Source organism: Cucurbita pepo, chromosome 8, assembly GCF_057944985.1.
Source record: "Cucurbita pepo subsp. pepo isolate OVF chromosome 8, ASM5794498v1, whole genome shotgun sequence".
Classification (NCBI taxonomy): Eukaryota; Viridiplantae; Streptophyta; class Magnoliopsida; order Cucurbitales; family Cucurbitaceae; genus Cucurbita; species Cucurbita pepo.
In genome coordinates this window covers 1,268,494-1,287,023 of record NC_141805.1, presented here as the reverse complement: position 1 = coordinate 1,287,023, position 18,530 = coordinate 1,268,494, and the positions used below count along the sequence as shown (strand labels likewise).

Sequence of the window (18,530 nt, the reverse complement as noted above, 5' to 3'; positions counted from 1 at the left end):
GAGAGGTTTCCACACCCTTATAAAAATGTTTCGTTATTTTCTCCAACCGATATAGAATCTCACAGTATCATACTCTCGTGATACAGCAAAATGGTTATCAAACCGAGCTCGGGTAAAATCTTTATGAACTAAATTGAAGATGAAATGATTACTTAGTTGAAAAGAAAGTGAGTTGAGTTCCATTTTAGAAGTAGGTGGTGTGGCCTTTGCCGTTTGGTTTGGTCACACACACCTTTTCATAAGAGGATTGACCAAACTTTGTGGTGTTCAAATGCCCAAAAACTCATCCAAATCACTTCATTTCCCCTTCGCCTTCGCCTTCCCCTGCCCCCTGCGCTCCCCTCCATGTGCTTCCCATTCTCCAAAACCCTAAAAAAATTGCCCTCTTCCACTTTCGGTGTTGTCTTCAAGTAACCTTTCCCAAAAGAACAAAAAAGACACCAAAATCTCTCTCTTCTCTCTAATTTGCTCAAATGGGTCACTAGAAATCCCTGTTTAGGGAAATGGGTGTTTGTCCGTTTGGGATTTTAGTGGATCAGTCAATGGGGAGTCATTGACAGAATCCATCATTTCTATGACTATGAACAACAACAAATCAAAAGAATCAACCCTTTTTTATACCAAAAAGAAGGGAAGTTTTTCGAGTTAGTGAAATGTGTTTGATAGATCATCATAATATAATAACCTTCATATCCTTTCATTTGAATGAATGTTTTATGTTAGTATTATATATTATTTATGTGCCACTTTCTGCCATTTGTCTTGTTGTTGAGATGTTTTTTTACAGTCAGAATATGCCTCAATCATTATGTTTAATATTGGTGGAAGCATGATTGTGAGGAGTCCTTGCTAAAAACAAGAACAACAAGCCTTACCCAATTGGATTATGATTGGTTTATGCTATTCCCAATGCCATTTTAGCATGTGAATTTGAGTATCATTCAAAAACCTCTGCGCTATTATATATCTGATTTTAGATGCCCCACATATGCACCTTTCTTTTGCTTTTGCTCTTGGTTTTGCTGCAGTTTAATCTCCTTCTCAACTTAATTTGTCTTGCCCCTTTTTTGACTCTATCTAGCCTTTTTTATCATTGCTTTTGGAGATCAGAGTGAAAAGAAACTGACCCATGTTTCTTTCATTCAAGGTTATGCCCTTCAACTGTTTGATAAAAGGTCTCAAAGAAAGTTAAGCTGGGAAATTGTACTACTTTTTACAGGCATTCTGTTCCAAACTAGCCTAGTTTTCCTCTTCAGTTTTTTACAGCTTGCTCTTTGTTTCTTTCATCTTTTTCTCTCTCTCTCTCTCTTTTCAACCCACCATTGTTCATTAAAATGAACTGTTTTGGAGGGAATCACAGTGTTCAAACAAGCCTGAGGAACACTTTTTGTCTTATCATTTGTTAGTCAAAATGCATTTTTGTGTCTCTCTTTTCTACTTTGGTTTGTGTAATAACTTTAAATGTTAATAGATATTCTAGTTTGGATTTAAGTGAAAACCAAATGGACTTGATATGGTGTACTTACATGTACAAACAACTTAGAAAGCCATTGACATAGCGAGAGATTTGGCCCGTTATCTCCATTTGGCCTTATTACATGCATTTTTTGGCGAACATTATGTTAGGAACCATGAACCTTCACAATGGTATGATAGTCTCCCCTTCATTGAGACTCGACTCCTTTCTCTAGAGCCCTCGAACAAAGTACACCCTTTGTTCGATACTTGAGTCACTTTTTTACCACACCTTCGAAGACTCACAACTTCTTTGTTCGACATTTGAGGATTCTATTGACATGACTAAGTTAAGGGCATGGTTTCGATACCATGTTAGGAATTACGAACCTCCACAATGGTACGATATTGTCCACTTTGAGCATAAACTCTCGTGATTTTACTTTTGGTTTCCCCAAAAGACCTCATACCAATGGAGATGTATTCCTTACTTATAAACTCATGATCATCCTCTTCTCCCTCCCAACAATCCTCAACACGTTACACTATGGGGAAAAAGTATATGGACTAAAATGAGACAACAAACAAACCAAACTTCTTTCTTTGGTTCTGTTTGGCTTAAACTGCGCACAAACATGTCCAAATTGGTGGGTTATTTGAGCCATGTAAACATTGAACACATTCAAATTGGTGTGTTTTCTTCTTCTTTGTTTGTTTGTTCTTCTTTTAGGGATAGTTCCAACTGTTATGGGGACTTGAAAAGAAAGTAAATAGCGTTTTCAAATATTATATTTGATGAGATTGTAAAACAATATCCCTGGATTTGTACCTTTTTCTTTCATATCAGAGTGATTAAAGGGATTGAATAAGAACAGTGAGGGTCTTCCATAGAATGACATGTAAAATGTACTTTTTCTTCTTTTTTTCTTTCCTTTTTCTCCTTCACCAACTCACACTCTTTAAAAAGAGCTTCAAGAGCTGCTTCAATCCTTCATCCCAAACCCAAAAAACCCCTAAAGCTTCCCTTTATCTCTGCTGCAAACTGTTCTTCCCCTTCATATTCTACTGGTTTTTCCCTTTTGTTCTAATGGCTACCTCCAAAGCCTCTGATAAAGCCTACCCAATTTATGAAACTGCTCAATCTCAAATGGGTTTTGCTCTAGTTCAAAGAAACTCATCTCCAATATCTCAAAGTGGAGGAGAGAGAAGAGGCAGAAGAAAACAAGCTGAACCAGGAAGGTTCCTTGGTGTCAGAAGAAGGCCATGGGGCAGATATGCTGCTGAAATTAGAGACCCAACAACCAAAGAAAGGCACTGGCTTGGCACTTTTGACTCTGCCCATGAAGCTGCCTTGGCTTATGACAGGGCAGCCCTGTCAATGAAGGGTACTCAAGCAAGAACCAACTTCATCTACTCTGACACCTCAACTTTCCATTCCATTCTCTCTGCTTTTGATGTCCAAACTTTGCTTCCTAATTCTGATACTCACTCCCCTGTTCTTCATCAAGCTCAATCTCAGCCCTCCATCCCTCAAACTTCATCAAATCACCATGTGTCTGCTAATGATCATGACACCAATTTCTTCTTCTCTAATGATTCCAACTCTGGTTACTTGAGCTGCATTGTACCTGATAATTGCTTGAAACCCCCTTCAGACTCTACCCACAAAACCCAGCTCAAGAACAGCCATAGATCCATTGAATCAAATGATCATCTTCAAAAATTCAGCTTCTTTGGCTCAAACTCCATTGACACACTTCCTTTTGAAGGTCTGGATGTTTCAGCCATGACTTATGGCTCTGTTGTGAATGAACCAAATTGTTGTAATGATGGAATGTGGGAAAAACAGCAAATTTGGGAGAGTAATGGTGATGAGCTCTCAGCAATAATCAATAGCTCATCTTCTTCCTCATCCTCCTCTGCCATGGTGGCTGAAGATGAAGCTTTTCATCCATTTATGAACAGTTCTTATGGTGGTTTGTTGCCTCAGTCTTCTACTTGTTGTCCTTCAGTTCCTCCTTTTGGTGATGCATTTGATTTTGGGTATCCATTGCTTTGAGCAGCAATGGGTTTGAAGTTGGTGAATCTGAGGCTAAAAGATAGTGATTATTATGATTATTTTTTTCATGCATGTACTTTCTCTGCTGCTTTGTATTTCCTACTGTGATATGAAAAAAAAAAGTTCATGTTTTATTCTCCAAAGCTACTGTTCTCTCTCTCTGTCTGTTCCCCACTTTTGTTTTTGTCATTTTGTAATGTTAATGAAGACAAACTTACAATGCTTTTGTTTTAGACAGATAGCCAATCTCTGGTTTGAAGTGTTTTTATAACAGGGAAAGTTTACTCAAGTGCTGTTCTGTTGTTGAGAGGAAAATCACTTCAATATTCTTTTAAAAGAATAGATTTGGAAGGAACAAGTATATTCTTTCCAATCATGTGTATACAAAGATCATCTTTTTTTTAACCTAAAGGGTCAAAAATAATTTTTTTTTAGACATCTTTTACGGTATAAACTTAAAAATGGTCGAGAATAGATCCACTTTCAACTGTTAGGGTTTACAATTAGAAAAGACGTCAATTTGAGCATAGTTTAAGCATAGTTTAATTGGGTAAAGTGTCAAATGTTCAACAAAAAGATTAGAGGTTCGATTTTGTAACGGCCCAAGCCCATCAGTAGTAGATATTGTCCTTTCCCTTTCGGGCTTCCCCTCAAGGCTTTAAACGTGTATGCTAGGGAGAGGTTTCCATACCCTTATAAAGGGTGTTTCGTTCTCCTCTCCAACTGATGTGGGATATCACAATCCACCCCCTTTCAGGGCCCAGCTTCCTCGTTGGCACTCGTTCCTTTCTCCAATCGATGTGGACCCCCACCAAATCCACCCCCTTTCAGGGCCCAGCGTCCTTCCTGACACACCACCTCGTGTCTACCCCCCTTCAGAGAACAACCTCCTCGCTAGCCACATCACCCGATGTATGGGTCTGATACCATTTGTAACGATCCAAGCCCACCACTAGTAGATATTGTCCTCTTTGTGCTTTCCCTTTCGAGCTTCCTCTCAAGGCTTTAAAACGCATATGCTAGTTTTCACACCCTTATAAAAGGTGTTTCCTTCTCCTCTCCAACCGATGTGGGATATCACAGATTTTCACTCTCACATACTGAACTCAAAGAAAAATCAAAATCTATCTCATTTTTCACCCGTTTCACAACTTAGCTAAAATATATTTTGTTACATACTAACGAACACCTATGTTAATTAAACTCATGATTGGCATTAAATCTTACAAAGTTATTCAACTTATTTGTTTCATCAAAACTTAGTAAAAGAAGTATAAATTTAAAATATTATAATTAGTAGAGTATGGTCCATGTGGATGAAATCAAAACATTTGTTAAAAGTTGACCGAATCAGATGTGAAAAAGTTGACTTATTTGTCCTTTGTATGGTCTTAATTAGTAATATTAAAAAACTAAAAAGTGGGTAAGCTTTGGGAATTAAGAAGCCAAACATAGGGACATGTGAGTGTACAAATCAAGGGATATGATAAGGACAGTTGTCCTAATCTTTAAGGGTCAAATTAAAATGTTAATCAGCAACATACCCTAATCTAAGGCTGCTTTGAATTGTCTGTAAATGTATGTCCTTTTAAATTGACAACACAAACTTGGAAGGCATTTGCATGATTGGTTGTCCACATGTGAAGAACTTGGAAATTCTATTATTGTAAATAGAGGATAAAATAAAAAGGGGAAATTTGACCAAGAATCTAGAAATTAAGGGTAATAATTAGAGAAAGAAAATAAACAATATTCAGCTGAGAATTAGGAAGAAAGCACACAAGAATAATACCCAAAATATAAAAGGCATTGGGAGAAGGAGATCCATTTAGAGGTCATGAACGGATCAACAAAACATTCTAAGAATAAATGCAGAGAAGATCTTGGAAGGGTAAGAGTTCATCTCTAGCACATACCTTTTTATAAACCCGACTACTCTAAAAAGTGATCCATGGAAAGCGCTTTTACACTTGTCACAATCGCATTTTTCTTGGTACTGGACTTTACGATTGTGCGACACTCACTCCAACACTAAGTGAGTCGAGCCAATTGGTATTTTCACGTCGCCTACAGCCGGGCAATGTATGCTCAAGCCTCTGGCCCCGTTTGAGAAGAAGGTTTTAGAAAATGGGGTAGATAGATTTTTGGAAGTAAGAATAAGAGAAGATTTTAAAAGCAATGTTATATCACTATAAGCAAAAAGCAATACAACGGCTTAAATAACATATAACTTTTTGGGTAGGGAGAATTTGAGAACACCCGGCGGCCATGGAAGAGACCCATTTATGATTAAAAAGACCTTTCGGTTTCAGAAGCTCACCAGTGCATTTTAGCCATATTTGAGACCAGCTTGACCATGTTTTTCATTCACTGTCCCATTTCTTCACGGCTGAGGCGGCTTCTTCTTTGTTCCTTTACCTATTTTGCTGCTTGGCTTTGGGGGTTCGACTGATTGAAGCTTTTTGTTGGCATGTGTAGGCCTGTTATCCTAGACTTTTGCAAATGGGGGGTCACTTCTAGAATGTTCAAGAAAGCAACAGTTACCTTCAGAAAGGGGGAAAGGAAGTGGACATCTGAATCTGAAAAGATTCCCTCTTAGACAAACTAAATCAGGAACCTGCATTACAAAATGAATTGCTTAGAGGCATCAGCAGACATATATCAGCATATTATCATGATTTGTCTATTTGCTAGTAATAAACAACAGTATAACCCATCAGTGAATCTTATCTTGCAAGTTCAATAGCCACCAGATATTAATAATAGCCAGATTGGGGGAAGAATTACCTCATATTGTTGGGGCAGCATCATCATGGCTCTCCTAGTTCAACAGCAAGAAGAGATCTGTATTGTAGCAGAAGTATTTTTCTACGCATTATCAAAAGTTAGGTGAGTGGGGGAGAGGAGTATTATTTCAGCACTAAAGTTCACAAGACTTCAGAAGGAAGAACTGCCCTGCATTATATCACAAGCAAAATATAGAAGGCAATTGTTATAGAATTTGCACGTTTCTTTTGAAATGTAAACTTTGTAAATCCATTCAAAGCCAAGTCCAGCATTGAATGTCACTACATAACGTGATATTAAAATCTCGTACAAGATCACATTGCCAATGGGATGACTCCCCGAGTCTTAAATACATCCTTTTCCACAATAAATGAGGGAAAAAACGAGTGGGAATATAACGTAGATTCAAATTCATATTCAATTTGAATTGAGAGGTTGTTCCCTGGTCATAGGAAAACATGGAAAGAGATAGACATAAGCTGAGTGTAGCTCGAAAAGAAATCACCGTGGAACAGACCATTTTGTATGTCTCGAAGAAGATCGATCTAAGCAGCAAACTGGGCGACAAACTCCAGGAATGAAGTTGAGATGCAGAATTACCTAATTTGCTATGCTGCTTTCAGGATTATTCTAAAGGCAGGAAGAAGGCTGTACGAAGTTTGCTACATTCTTTTAGGTTGACCATAACTTATTCAGGCTGAGATAAATTGAAATATAAGGATTGTATGGACACAGAAGGTCAGAGCTGATGTATGCTAGACCTGGGACTATGGGACCATTATAATGGGAAAAGGAAAGGTCTATGGTTTTGGGATTGGGCAAAAAATAGGGATCTTTTGATCCTGAGGCAGCATACTTCAAGTACGTCCCTCCACACTGGTGGTGCTGGAGGTACTGCTCGCTGACAGGCCTGAACTTTGAGAAGATCGTTGAACATTTGAATGAGAATGCATTTCTGTCCTCGATGTAGTTGAACCAGCCAATCCACTAGAGGTGCTCATTGATGAAGACATTCTTGAAGGGTTAGAATCCATTCTGGGTCCTGAAAAATGTTCAGGCCTCAACTCTGAGGATGAAAATGATGGGGCTAAAGTACCGACTACCGATCCCACAGGGTAAGGTGCCACTGGCATATCAGCAAGAGATGATGCAGATGGACTGTAGCTAAGTCGTTCCATCGAGTGGTCAAATTTGCATGCAGGGCCAAACTTGCATATTCCTCGTTGCATGAAGTGAGTACAAGGTGGTGCACCCTGACAAAAGGTAGTGTTAGAAACCATCTGCCAACACGGCTAAAGAGAGAAATAAAACCATATAAACATTAAGAAAGAAGAGATAAATGGCTACCAGAAAATGCATTAATCTATACTAACGTAGTATTTGAATAATGATAATAAACTCAATCTAGCCTTTTGACTCGCAAGGATAGCAGCTGCATAGCTGCAGAATAAGAAGAAGACTAAAATTCAATCAATGTTTGAATTGATTTTAGCAAGAACTTCCTTTATCCACTTTAAGCTCTCGCTATGCAGAAAAGGAAAGGAAATTTAAGCACTATAAAACCCAAAATCTAACAGCTCCAATACGTATAGTCCTCGAGGGGGAACAATTTTTGTTTTATGTAACATGAAGTTTATATGAGCTCTTCCAACTTTATACTGTAAAATATTGAGACTAAAAGTCCCCTAAATTCCAGTATTAACAACAAGAAATTTTGTTGCAGAATATGACACATAGTTCAATACTTTACCTACGTTAACTACTCAAACAGAGACCAAACTGCAAACGTCCGCAACTTAGCAGTCAAACCATGCTCTATGGACACATAACCACTTCAGATATTCAAAACAAGAGCAGGAAAAGCATTATATCATCAATTTCATAGCTTGAGCAATCAGTTATAGGGAAAAGTACTACATCTTATGTATGGCTGAGCATTAAGCCTTCTCCCATAGACCTGAGCAATAATCTCAACAGTAGTTTTGGAATTAAGCTTCTTTTTTTTTTTCTTTTTTTTTTTACTGTAATTAAATAACATTTGGACAATAAGACTGATGACAATCACTAAAAACGTCCAAAAGGGGCAAAGGATGATATACTCAAACTATTTAAGTTAGGGAAAAGTGACTCAAAATATAAGATAGATAAAAAAAGATTGACAATCAAAGCATCATTTTTAATCCAAGTTTGAGGTTTTTGTGTTAAGAGAGACTAACCGGGCGTAGAGGAAGACCTATTTGGCTAAGAACAACACTTGATCTCGAATTAACCAATTCTGGTGGGTGATGGTATCTACAAGAAGATCCAAATTTACAATCCCCTGTTCTCATGTAAAATTGACACTCTGGCTGCCCAGGTCTTTCTGGAAACGAGTGCTCCTTCTGGCTAGTACTTGACGCACCAGCAGATGGCATTGGCTGGTAAGATCCAGCATAGGCAGGTGCAGAAGGCGAAACTTGTGCCATACCATAAAGTTGCCCTGATCCAACAGAAGGTTGAGCACTGGGAGAGGCTACTGGACTCATAGGTGCCTGCACCAATTGTTAACAGCTCCATTAGGTGCACGGATAAAAGGAAACAAAATGGCAAATAACGGAACTGCACATACTTGGTAAGGATTCCAACTTGGGAATTGTACAATCCCTGGGGAGACCAACATAGGACCATAAGGGCTGGGAACATAAGGGCTTGACAGCATTGGAGACCTTGCTAGTATTACTCCATACTGCTGTGACGAATGTGCAGATGGAGACTGCACGGGCGGATAAACAGACGGTGCAGGAGGCATTGGAGCTGGCAGTGGTGCAACCTGAACGGGTGATGGTACTGGAAACTGCAAACCAGCCGGTTCAGGGTGATGAAATTTGCACGTAGCACCAAACTTGCACTGCCCATTCTTCAAATAATAAGAGCACTCCTTTTCCCCCTGGACATATACAAACGTATCAGTGCGTGTCCTCGAACTCGAACAATAACATACAAACAAACAAAGCGTACAAAAGGAAGTAGAGCACGAACCTGCCGAAGTGGATAGCCATAGAAATTCAAAGACACAGGGCTGAGAGAACCCATTTCCTGCTGAGGATGGTGATACTTACAGGAAGTACCAAATTTGCACATTCCTGTCCTCATATAGTACTGCAGATTTCATTCAGATCAACAGAACAATCACAACCCATGAACAAGATACTATGCATATACATTAATCAACCAACTAGAACACATCGTAGTCAAAATAAACACACAAGCCCCGTCCTACACTCTCACAGAATTTCACTAACGCACATTGTCCAACATCATCCCAATGAAGACTAGATACGAACAGTTTCATATCCAATCGAACCACCAAAACAAAGTACCTGGCACAAAGGCTGCCCTACTCGTTCGGGATAGTCTCTTCCACCAGGTCTCGAACCACCTCCCAAAACCTGATCAGTGCGAAATCCACCAAAATCAACGAATAAAAAAAAGAGGCCTAAAGTTGAAAGCACTTTGCCGACAGCTCAACGATAACATTTTAAAAGAAAAGCTCATCTTCGTAGAGAGGAAAGTAAACAAGAACAAATAAACTCAAAATATAATAGAAGTGAAGCTTGAGTAGAGCAGTTCGAAGCATCGAATTGCTTAAAGCCCAATCAAACCTCAAAGTAAGCCCTAAAATTAGACCAATTCAGTCAAGCAGAAAAGGATCGACAGGAATACCGCGCTACGCTCACGAGGATGATTGAACCTACAACGAGAGCCATATCCACAAAATCCGGTACGTAGATAGTATATACAATCAGCCTCTTCAGGCCTTTCAGGGTACGATTCCCGTTCCCTCGATCCCAACGGCCAAACCGGCTCTACATTATCGGAAAATAAAAAATCAAACAAACAAACAAAGAAACACCATCAGCAAACCACTAAAACCGACGAATCGAAGCGAAAATCTGTAGAAGTCAAGAGTGAAGTCGGAATGCAGTGTAGAGAAACTGACCTCCATGACCTGTATCAGGTCCCGACGCAGTCCATTCAGGCGACGGATCGGACTGAGAGCCTTCCATAGACTGACCGTACGGCTTCATCGTACGGCCTCCGCTGGTTGAATGACTGAAAAGTGATGGATTAGTGACTGATTCCGCAGTAATGAGTGAAGAACAGAATATTGAATTGTTGCAGGAAGAATGGAGGTTCCGATCACATGGGGATCGTCTGAAGAGAGATTGGGGAAGATGAATGGAGTTGGGGAAGCGCTTTCTTTTTGGATTTTGTGGGTTTTTTTTTTTTTTTTTTGCCCTTTTTTCTCTCTCTCTCTCTCTCAATCTCTCCCTCTCTCTCCCAATCTCTCCCAATCTCTCTCTTACACTACAGTATCTCTGTTTGAGCTTCTTCTTCCTGTTTTCTCTCTCTAGAAGCGCTTTGTGTTTTCATCTCTCTCTCTCTCTCTTCCTTTCTGTTCCATAGCTTTGAGAGGTTCTCTTTTTGTGTGTCGGAGTTGGTTGGTCTTTATACGCGCCAAACGCTAAAATAATTTTTTTATTTTTTATTTTTATCATTAATAAAATTAATTATTTTCCCCTTTTTTTCCCACATAAATTAAAAATATTCTACATTTTTTAGTAATTTAATTTTGCATTAGGATGAATTAATCATTTTGTTTTTGTTCCGCCTAAATTATTTAGCCTAATATCATTTTTTAGTCGGTAATTCCATAAAACTTACATCGTTTCGAGCTCGAAGGAGAGAATCTTAGCTCACGATCGATTTAAGCTTTCGTGAGAGTACAATTTCAATACTGGGTTCTCCATTATTTTCGAGTTGTTATCCTCGTTTCATTTTCTATTCTATTTTTTCAATCACGAGCTGGGATCGAAGGGAATAAACACGAAGACATAGTGGTACGAGGTATAGGGTAAGTTGTCTTTTATATCGAGTCATTGGTTATGATCATACAATTTCACTATGCTATGAGCGAACAATTCTAGAGAAATGGTAAAATACACCTGAGAGTTCCTATTATTTTTAAATATTTTGTTTTTTTTTTCTGAATAAATAAAAAAATATTTTAATTATGAAAATAATGATTAAATATTTAGGATTAGCGTTGGGGATGGTTTGAGATGGGGCATAATATTTTATTTGAGAAATACGTATTTATTTATTTATTTATTTATTTTTTCATTTCCAACCATATTTTCAAATTAAATAGAATTCATTGCTACACTTAACACGAGGATTTCCTACATTTTCATAAATAAAATATTTAAAAAATTATTGAAAGTCAACCTAAATATAATTAGATTAATTTAAACATAAATCATGTTAGAAATTCGAATTTGTAGTATTATTATAAATTATTAAATTAAAAATATATTTAATATATGTAATTAAATTTGGTTGCAATTTAATCCATATAATTAAAAAAATTAAATATTTTATTTTAATTTTCTCTCAAATTATGATAAATACTCCTAAAAAAAGCTTATATTATAACTCATATATTTTCCCTTTATTTTAGTTGAATTACATTTATAATAATTTAAATTTTAAAATATATAATAAATTAAGAATAAAATTTATCAAGATTCTATATGGTCAATTTCATCATCAAATGGCAATGATTTTAATATATATAAATCAAATAAATCAAATCAAATTTAATTCATTGGTTAATGTCACCTCAAATAATTAGTTAATATATATAATTTTAATTAAAATGTAGAGCTTATGACTTTATTTATTAAATTAAAATAGTCAAAGTCTACCCTTAATAAATATTGTTCGTTTTGACTGTTACATATAGCTGTCATCCCTACCATTTTCATATGTGTCTGTTAGAAAGAGATTTCTACACCCTTATAACCAATGTTTCGTTCGTGATATTTCACAATTCACCCCCTTGAGGGCCAGTGTCCTTGCAGGCACATCGTCATGTGTATGGCTCTGATACCATTTGTAACGGCTCAAACCCACGTATGTTTTGGCTCATGACGTATCATCATCAGTCTCACAATTTTAAAACGCGTTTGTTAGGGAGAGATTTTCTCACCATTATAAGAATGTTTTATTTGTCTCTTCAATCAATGTGGGATCTGACACGTATGTTATGTGATGAATGCTATTTTAGTGCCATGTACACGTAAAAGTCAATTATCGGATCTTACGACGTGTATTATCATGTCGAGTATGTGGCAATTACACATTTATACACGTTATACATGTTTGATCTCATTAGAAACGTTACTTACTAATTCTCGATTATTTCCAAATATATATATATATATATATATTTTAATAATTTCATTGAGATCCGAAATAAAATATTTTAAAATTGGAATAAAAAAAAACAAAAAGGAATTATTATTCGTAATAAACTAATAAAAGAAATTAAATAAAGTGAAGTGGGAGTTCATTACAAAAAGCGTGCTAAGGAAGAGAGAGAGAGAGAAGGGCAAATCGGTCATTTTGCATGGAAGGGTGTACTTAAAAAGAGAGATAATTAGGGGATTATGAGCTAAATCTCGGGAGGTTGCTGTCTCCTTCCTTGAATAGAATTAGAACAATTTTGAGGTTATGTTCTCTAAAAGTCCAGGTGGCATGTTACAAAGGTATCTTCCTTAAAAAGATGTTTTTTTTTTTTTTTAAATTAAAAAAAAAAACTTTATGAAATGATTAAATTTTAATTCGTGACTTAAATAATAATTTGTGTTTAGGGTAGCTTTCAAAATTGAAATTTAAGATTAATGAGATCGACTAAGCTGTAAACGAATTAATGATCAATTCAATTTTTTAAAATAATAAACAATAAGATGTGCCAAATGTCACAATCGCACTGTTACAGTAACAAGACAATGATTATACGATCATAAGCAACACGTTTTGGACAAACATGATTGTGACCGTATGATAGCTTTTTCGTTTAGTTTTTAAAAGTTACGTCAGTTATTAAAGGGATTTCTCTATGATTAAGATCCCTTCGTTTGTGATCATTTTGTAAAATATTAATATTACAACTTATAGGTTTATAAAGAAATATTAAATAATTTATTATCAACTAATTTTTTACAATTAAAAAATGAGACATATCAACCGTGTCAGTAATACAAGACATATAATCTTATCTATAGTTTATAAACACTTTAAGTTATTACTTGAACACAATTCTCACACATGTCAGCTAATAATTATAGTTAAAAAAAATCAAATTGTTGGTGTCGAAATTTTAAAAAAATAAGAATATTTTTAAACCTTAAATAAATAAATAAATATATATATATATAAAACAAAAACAAATTATAGCTCCTACAAGCCTCTCTACATAATTCGGTGGAAAGAGGAGAGAATAGTCAAAACAAGTAGTTTTTGTTTTTTTAGTTAAAAAAAAGGGATTTTAGAAAAAGAAAAATAAATCTAGTTAGCTTGGAAGAAGGTGGATCGTGGGATTCATTCAGTACGAGTAAATGGACGGCTAATATCGATTAGATTACGTCAGCATCAGCTAATGAAAAACGGCGACGTTTTTGGGAGGGGTTGGAGAGTTGGTGAGAAGTCTTAAATGTACCCGTATATGGGAGCGCCGGTGGTCGGGTCGACCCGGAAAGTAAACCCACGTGTCGGCAACGTACCCGGAAACCGAACCAGGCGGTTACCCGGTGGTGGGAAAGTGGTTTTTGTGTGTTTTGACTTGGAAGATCGATAGCCACAAGTGGAGGGGTAGTTTCGTAATTAAGTACTCTTTTGTAATTGGTTCGCGGCACTGTGCCCAAGCTCCCGAGTGTCGGCGAGCTATTTGCTCGTTGTGGAAATTGTAAAATACGGGCAGAACTATACTACTCTCTGTGAGCTCTGTCTCTTTTCGTCAATTCCCAATTTTTTTCCCCCAAAATTTTAATGGTAAAAATAGAAGATGAGATTCAAATTAAACATGGGTCAAATTTATGAATTAAATCCAATAATACTAATATTGATTAAATCTAAGTAAGTAATTAACACAATAAATAAAATAAAAATATTTAGATTTATCTGTTTAATAAACATATCGACCTATATGATTTTATTCATATAACATAATTGATTATGTCGTGTTATATATATTATTATTAAGAGTTTAATTAATATGTCGGGTTTAGACTATTGCTAATAAAATTAAAAATTAAAATTAAGACTAAATAGATAAATTATAAATATTTGTAATCTAACAAATTTTTTATATTAGCTTTATTGAAGATTTAATTTTTTTAATATTAAATTATTCAAAGTAATTATCAATACAGATTATAACTTTTGTTAAATATAATAAAAATATATAGTAGTTTTTATGCAATTTTATGGACTAAAATGATTTTAAAAAATAAAATAATATTTTGAAGCTTAATTCTCTTTATTATTGATCGGGGATTAAATTCAATGAAATTACAATTATGCCCTTTAAATTTCTCAAAATTATATCATAATTTCGCGTCTTAAATTAATAAGAGAAAATTAATAATTAAAAAATAATCATGTTAATTAAATTATAATTAGAACTAATTGCAATTTTCAGTCATATATATTACATTAAAAAAAAAAAAACCGTTTTTTTTTAATTCAATTAATTCTCAACCAATATCTTAGCTTAGGGTCCAACAAAGCATACAAAAAAACATGTGTCAAATGTTATTTAAGGGAATATTCGATTGTTGAATTTTAAATTAATTAATAAATATTCGAAATAGAAATATTGCGACAATATTTATACATTATTATTTTTTTAATAATCAATTCCTTGATTTGTTCACACTATGAATCAGACTTTTATTATTATTATTATTATTTATTAACAAATGAAAATCCTCTGAAAATTATTAAACCCATGAATGATTATTTTAAGTGCCTAAGATCACGCCACCACAATTTTATATCACATTTAAATCGCTTAATTAATCATAAAAAAATACATTATAAAAGAAATTGTTATTAGGAGATGTAATATCGATCGCTTTAGCCTGGTAGTTTCACGGGTTTTCTTTCTCCAATTGATATGGGATCTCGGGAGAAATGTTTTGTTTTGCTCTCGAGCTGAGGTGGGATATCGGAATCAACAGGGCCACTGTCCTTGCTGGTATATCGCCTAGTGACTGGCTCTAATATCATTTGTAATAACTTAAGCCCACTGTTAGTAAATACGATTCGTTACTTATTGCCATCAGTCTCACGGTTTTAAAACGCGTCTACTTATAAGAAGTGTTTCGTTTCCTTCCACAACCAATGTGAGATCTCACCGTACAAGAGACTATTGGAATATTTGATGGAAAGTTAACACAATTATAAGGAATGTTTCGTTTTCCTCTCGAATCAACGTGGGATCTTGCAGTATGGAATATCAATAGAATATTTGGTGAAAAGTTAATGTGTCTGTGAATATTGATATTTCAACTTAATAAAATCAAGCGACAGGGTGTTATAGGTTACTATTATTTTTATTAAAAAACTAATAGAAAATTCATTATGTGAAAAATCCCGATAAATTGCAGTCACGTATAATTCTTGTCTTGACCTAATTACACGCATAAAAAAACGGACTTAAAAAGTGGCATATCGCTCGTAAAACTAGAATTAACATACTAGTATTAGGCTTGAATTTGGACACGGTTTAATATTTATGTAAAATAATTAAAAGAAAATGAGTGTCAACAACACTAATGATTTAATTTGTAAGCAAAATTTTAAATAATAATTTAAAAAAAAAAAAAAAAAGTGTGGGTGTGAAAAATATGGAGGGCAATCGAGTGGGGCCATGGATTGGTCCCCCATATGTGTCTTGGCATTTCATCAAGCACTTAACGTGCCTTCTCATTGGCCTGCACTGGGCCCCACTTTTCATCTTTAATTTTCATTCTTTTATATATATATATATAAAAATTATATATATATATATATATATCAATTATAGTTAAAAATAATATAATAATAATAAATAAATCTATATATATATATATATATATATATACGAACAACCCAATCCTATTTTTTTTTTCTTTTTTTTTATATATATTTTAAGAATATTTAACGTTTGTAACTGATATTAGTGATGTGTTGTGACAGGTAAATGTTCGATATTTGAAACCGGTATCGTGTATAAATGGAGCTTTTAAAATAATAACAATAAAGAAAAAAACTACCCGACAACCCAACCCCACCTGAAGACGGAAGGTTGGGTTGGATTAGGTTAGGAAGTCTATTCGGTCAGCACATTTATTTCTTAGGTCACCTTGAACCTCTCAATATTTGGGCCGGCCCATTTTATAATTTGAGAAGCCCATTTATTTCTCGGGTCATCTTGAACCTCTCAATGATTGGGCCGGCCCAGATAAAAGGGAAAGAACATCGCTATAAATACCCAAATTTTGACTACCAGTGACATTCCTTTTATCACTCCCTTTCTCTGTTCTTGGCGTTCGTGGTTTCTCCCATTCTTCTTCTCGGAAGCATCAGGTCAGTTTGTTTCTCGCTGAGTTTCTACAGTCATGTACCATTTGCTTCGCAGAATCATTCTAGTTAGAACTCCATTATCAGTCGGATCGTTTTCCGGATCTCCGTTGAAATGTCTTAGATTCTTATTGACTTCTTCCGAGATTGTATCGTCTCCGAAATCTGCGTCGTTGGCTTCTAATTTTGTTGATTTTGAGAGCAATGAGAAGCCTGTGATTCTGTTATTTAAGAATCATGGATTCTCAAAATCACAAATCTCTGAGCTTATCAAGAAATTCCCTCAAGTTATATCAACAAACCCCGAAAAAACCCTATTGCCCAAATTGTTGTTCCTCCAATCTAAAGGCCTTTCTTCTCCTGAGGTTGCTAAATTAGTTTGTGGATTTCCTGCTATTCTAAAGCGAAGTTTAAACAGACAAATCATTCCATCCTTTAATTATATTCATGATTTGCTTCAAACTGAGGAGAAGACTATTGCAGCCATAAAACGGTGTGGGGGTCTTCTCACTTGGGATCTTCACAATTCTGCTCGTCCCAATGTTGAAATTTTGAGACAAATTGGAGTGCCTGATTCAAACATTGCAAGCATTCTTAGATCCCAGCCTCGAGTGTTTTTGATAAGTTCCATTCGATTTAAGGAGATTGTGGAGGAAGTTAAGGAAATGGGATTCAATCCTCTGCGATTGAAGTTTGTTGTTGCTGTTTTTGCTCTGCGAGCAATGAGCAAATCTACATGGAAAAAGAAGGTTGAAGTTTATAGGAAATGGGGATGGCCGGAAGAAGAGATCCTTTTTGCTTTTAGAAGGCACCCATGCTGTATGATGGCTTCTGAGGATAAGATTAACGGTGTAGTGGATTTTTTTGTCAACCAAATTGGATGTGAATCTTCTTACATTGCTAGAATACCTTCTTTAATTTCTCATAGTTTAAAGAAGAGGCTTGTTCCTAGAGGTTCTGTTTATCAAGTTTTGTTGTCAAATGGTTTGATTAAGAAACATGTGAATCTTCCTTTGTTGTTTGTGTCCACAGAAAAACGCTTCTTAGACAAATTCATCGAGCCTCATAAGAAGCGCATTCCTGAATTGTTGAAGTTGTATACAGAGAAATTAGAGGTTTCTTCAAAATAGAATGCTCATTCTCTTTTAAATGTTAATTTTTGCTTGGGTTCTTTTAGTTCATATGCTTATTGACTACTAAAATTTATTTAAGTTGATGAATTTTGATGTGTACTGTTTACATTGTTAGCTAGATGATGATATGAGCTGATTTGACTCGACGAACGAACGACTTTTGCATTTGAACGCAAGTCGTTTTGATGTCTTAGGTTTAGATCTACATTGTGTTTAGTTACATAAATGAATACCAAAAATGGGAATGTCCTTGTCCCTCATCTTTAGCTAGTTTCAGTTAATTTAGTTAATTTTGATTTAATAAGCGATGTGCTTTCTATAGCTAATTCACCATGTCGTGACAAGTTGAAAATGGTAGGGGAGTGATACCGAGCTAGAAGAGGCTCTTGCCACAACTAGTATTTAGATATATATCTGTACCCTCGAGAGAGATACTCAAAACTCGCTGGTAATGCACCCTATGAGCCCCCACCTATCAGGTGTCTAACGCATAGAATCACTCCAAAAAAATTTGATTTTTAGACTTTCAAAGGTACTGAGAGAGGTGTCTTCGACCTAACTGTAGGTTGACTTAACTGTTCGACTCCTAAAACAAAGGGGGGTGTCTTCTATTTAATACCTGTGCTAAAAAAAGTTTCAATAAATCA

At 35.5% G+C, this 18,530-nt stretch overlaps 3 protein-coding genes across 4 annotated transcripts; 2 read left to right on the top strand and 1 right to left on the bottom strand.

Annotated features, from left to right (window-relative positions):
- Positions 1-239: 239 nt before the first annotated feature.
- Positions 240-3,805, top strand: LOC111800457 (uncharacterized). The gene has a single exon (XM_023684156.2). The coding sequence runs from the start codon at positions 2,348-2,350 to the stop codon at positions 3,512-3,514; it is 1,167 nt and encodes a 388-aa protein (XP_023539924.2). The 5' UTR covers positions 240-2,347; the 3' UTR covers positions 3,515-3,805.
- Positions 3,806-6,522: 2,717 nt separating this feature from the next.
- Positions 6,523-10,754, bottom strand: LOC111800456 (zinc finger CCCH domain-containing protein 32). Its single transcript, XM_087126496.1, has 7 exons — positions 10,281-10,754; positions 10,004-10,146; positions 9,661-9,729; positions 9,320-9,439; positions 8,910-9,227; positions 8,518-8,832; positions 6,523-7,554 (listed from the first exon to the last, which is right to left on the bottom strand). Exons 1-7 carry the CDS (start codon positions 10,366-10,368, stop codon positions 7,159-7,161), a joined length of 1,449 nt encoding a protein of 482 aa, XP_086982622.1. The 5' UTR covers positions 10,369-10,754; the 3' UTR covers positions 6,523-7,158.
- A 5,929-nt stretch (positions 10,755-16,683) lies between these two features.
- LOC111799822 (uncharacterized) lies at positions 16,684-18,209 on the top strand. Of its 2 annotated transcripts, XM_087126025.1 has the most exons (2): positions 16,684-17,865; positions 17,999-18,209. In XM_087126025.1, exons 1-2 carry the CDS (start codon positions 16,789-16,791, stop codon positions 18,017-18,019), a joined length of 1,098 nt encoding a protein of 365 aa, XP_086982151.1. In that variant the 5' UTR covers positions 16,684-16,788; the 3' UTR covers positions 18,020-18,209. The 2 variants fall into 2 exon arrangements, with proteins under 2 accessions (XP_086982151.1, XP_086982152.1); XM_087126026.1 differs by having other exon boundaries at positions 16,684-18,209.
- The last annotated feature ends 321 nt before the right edge of the window (positions 18,210-18,530 follow it).

What these genes read in the sequence shown, in the direction of transcription:
- LOC111800456 (XM_087126496.1), bottom strand. Translation starts at nt 10,368, where the DNA reads ATGAAGCCGTACGGTCAGTCTATGGAAGGCTCTCAGTCCGATCCGTCG. An exon ending in ATCCTCGTGAGCGTAGCGCG is followed by an intron (nt 9,730 to 10,003) that starts GTATTCCTGTCG and finishes CGCACTGATCAG; the next exon opens with GTTTTGGGAGGTGGTTCGAG. An exon ending in TAGGGCAGCCTTTGTGCCAG is followed by an intron (nt 9,440 to 9,660) that starts GTACTTTGTTTT and finishes TGAAATCTGCAG; the next exon opens with TACTATATGAGGACAGGAAT.
- LOC111799822 (XM_087126025.1), top strand. Translation starts at nt 16,789, where the DNA reads ATGTACCATTTGCTTCGCAGAATCATTCTAGTTAGAACTCCATTATCA. An exon ending in TGTATACAGAGAAATTAGAG is followed by an intron (nt 17,866 to 17,998) that starts GTTTCTTCAAAA and finishes TTACATTGTTAG; the next exon opens with CTAGATGATGATATGAGCTG.
- LOC111800457 (XM_023684156.2), top strand. Translation starts at nt 2,348, where the DNA reads ATGACATGTAAAATGTACTTTTTCTTCTTTTTTTCTTTCCTTTTTCTC.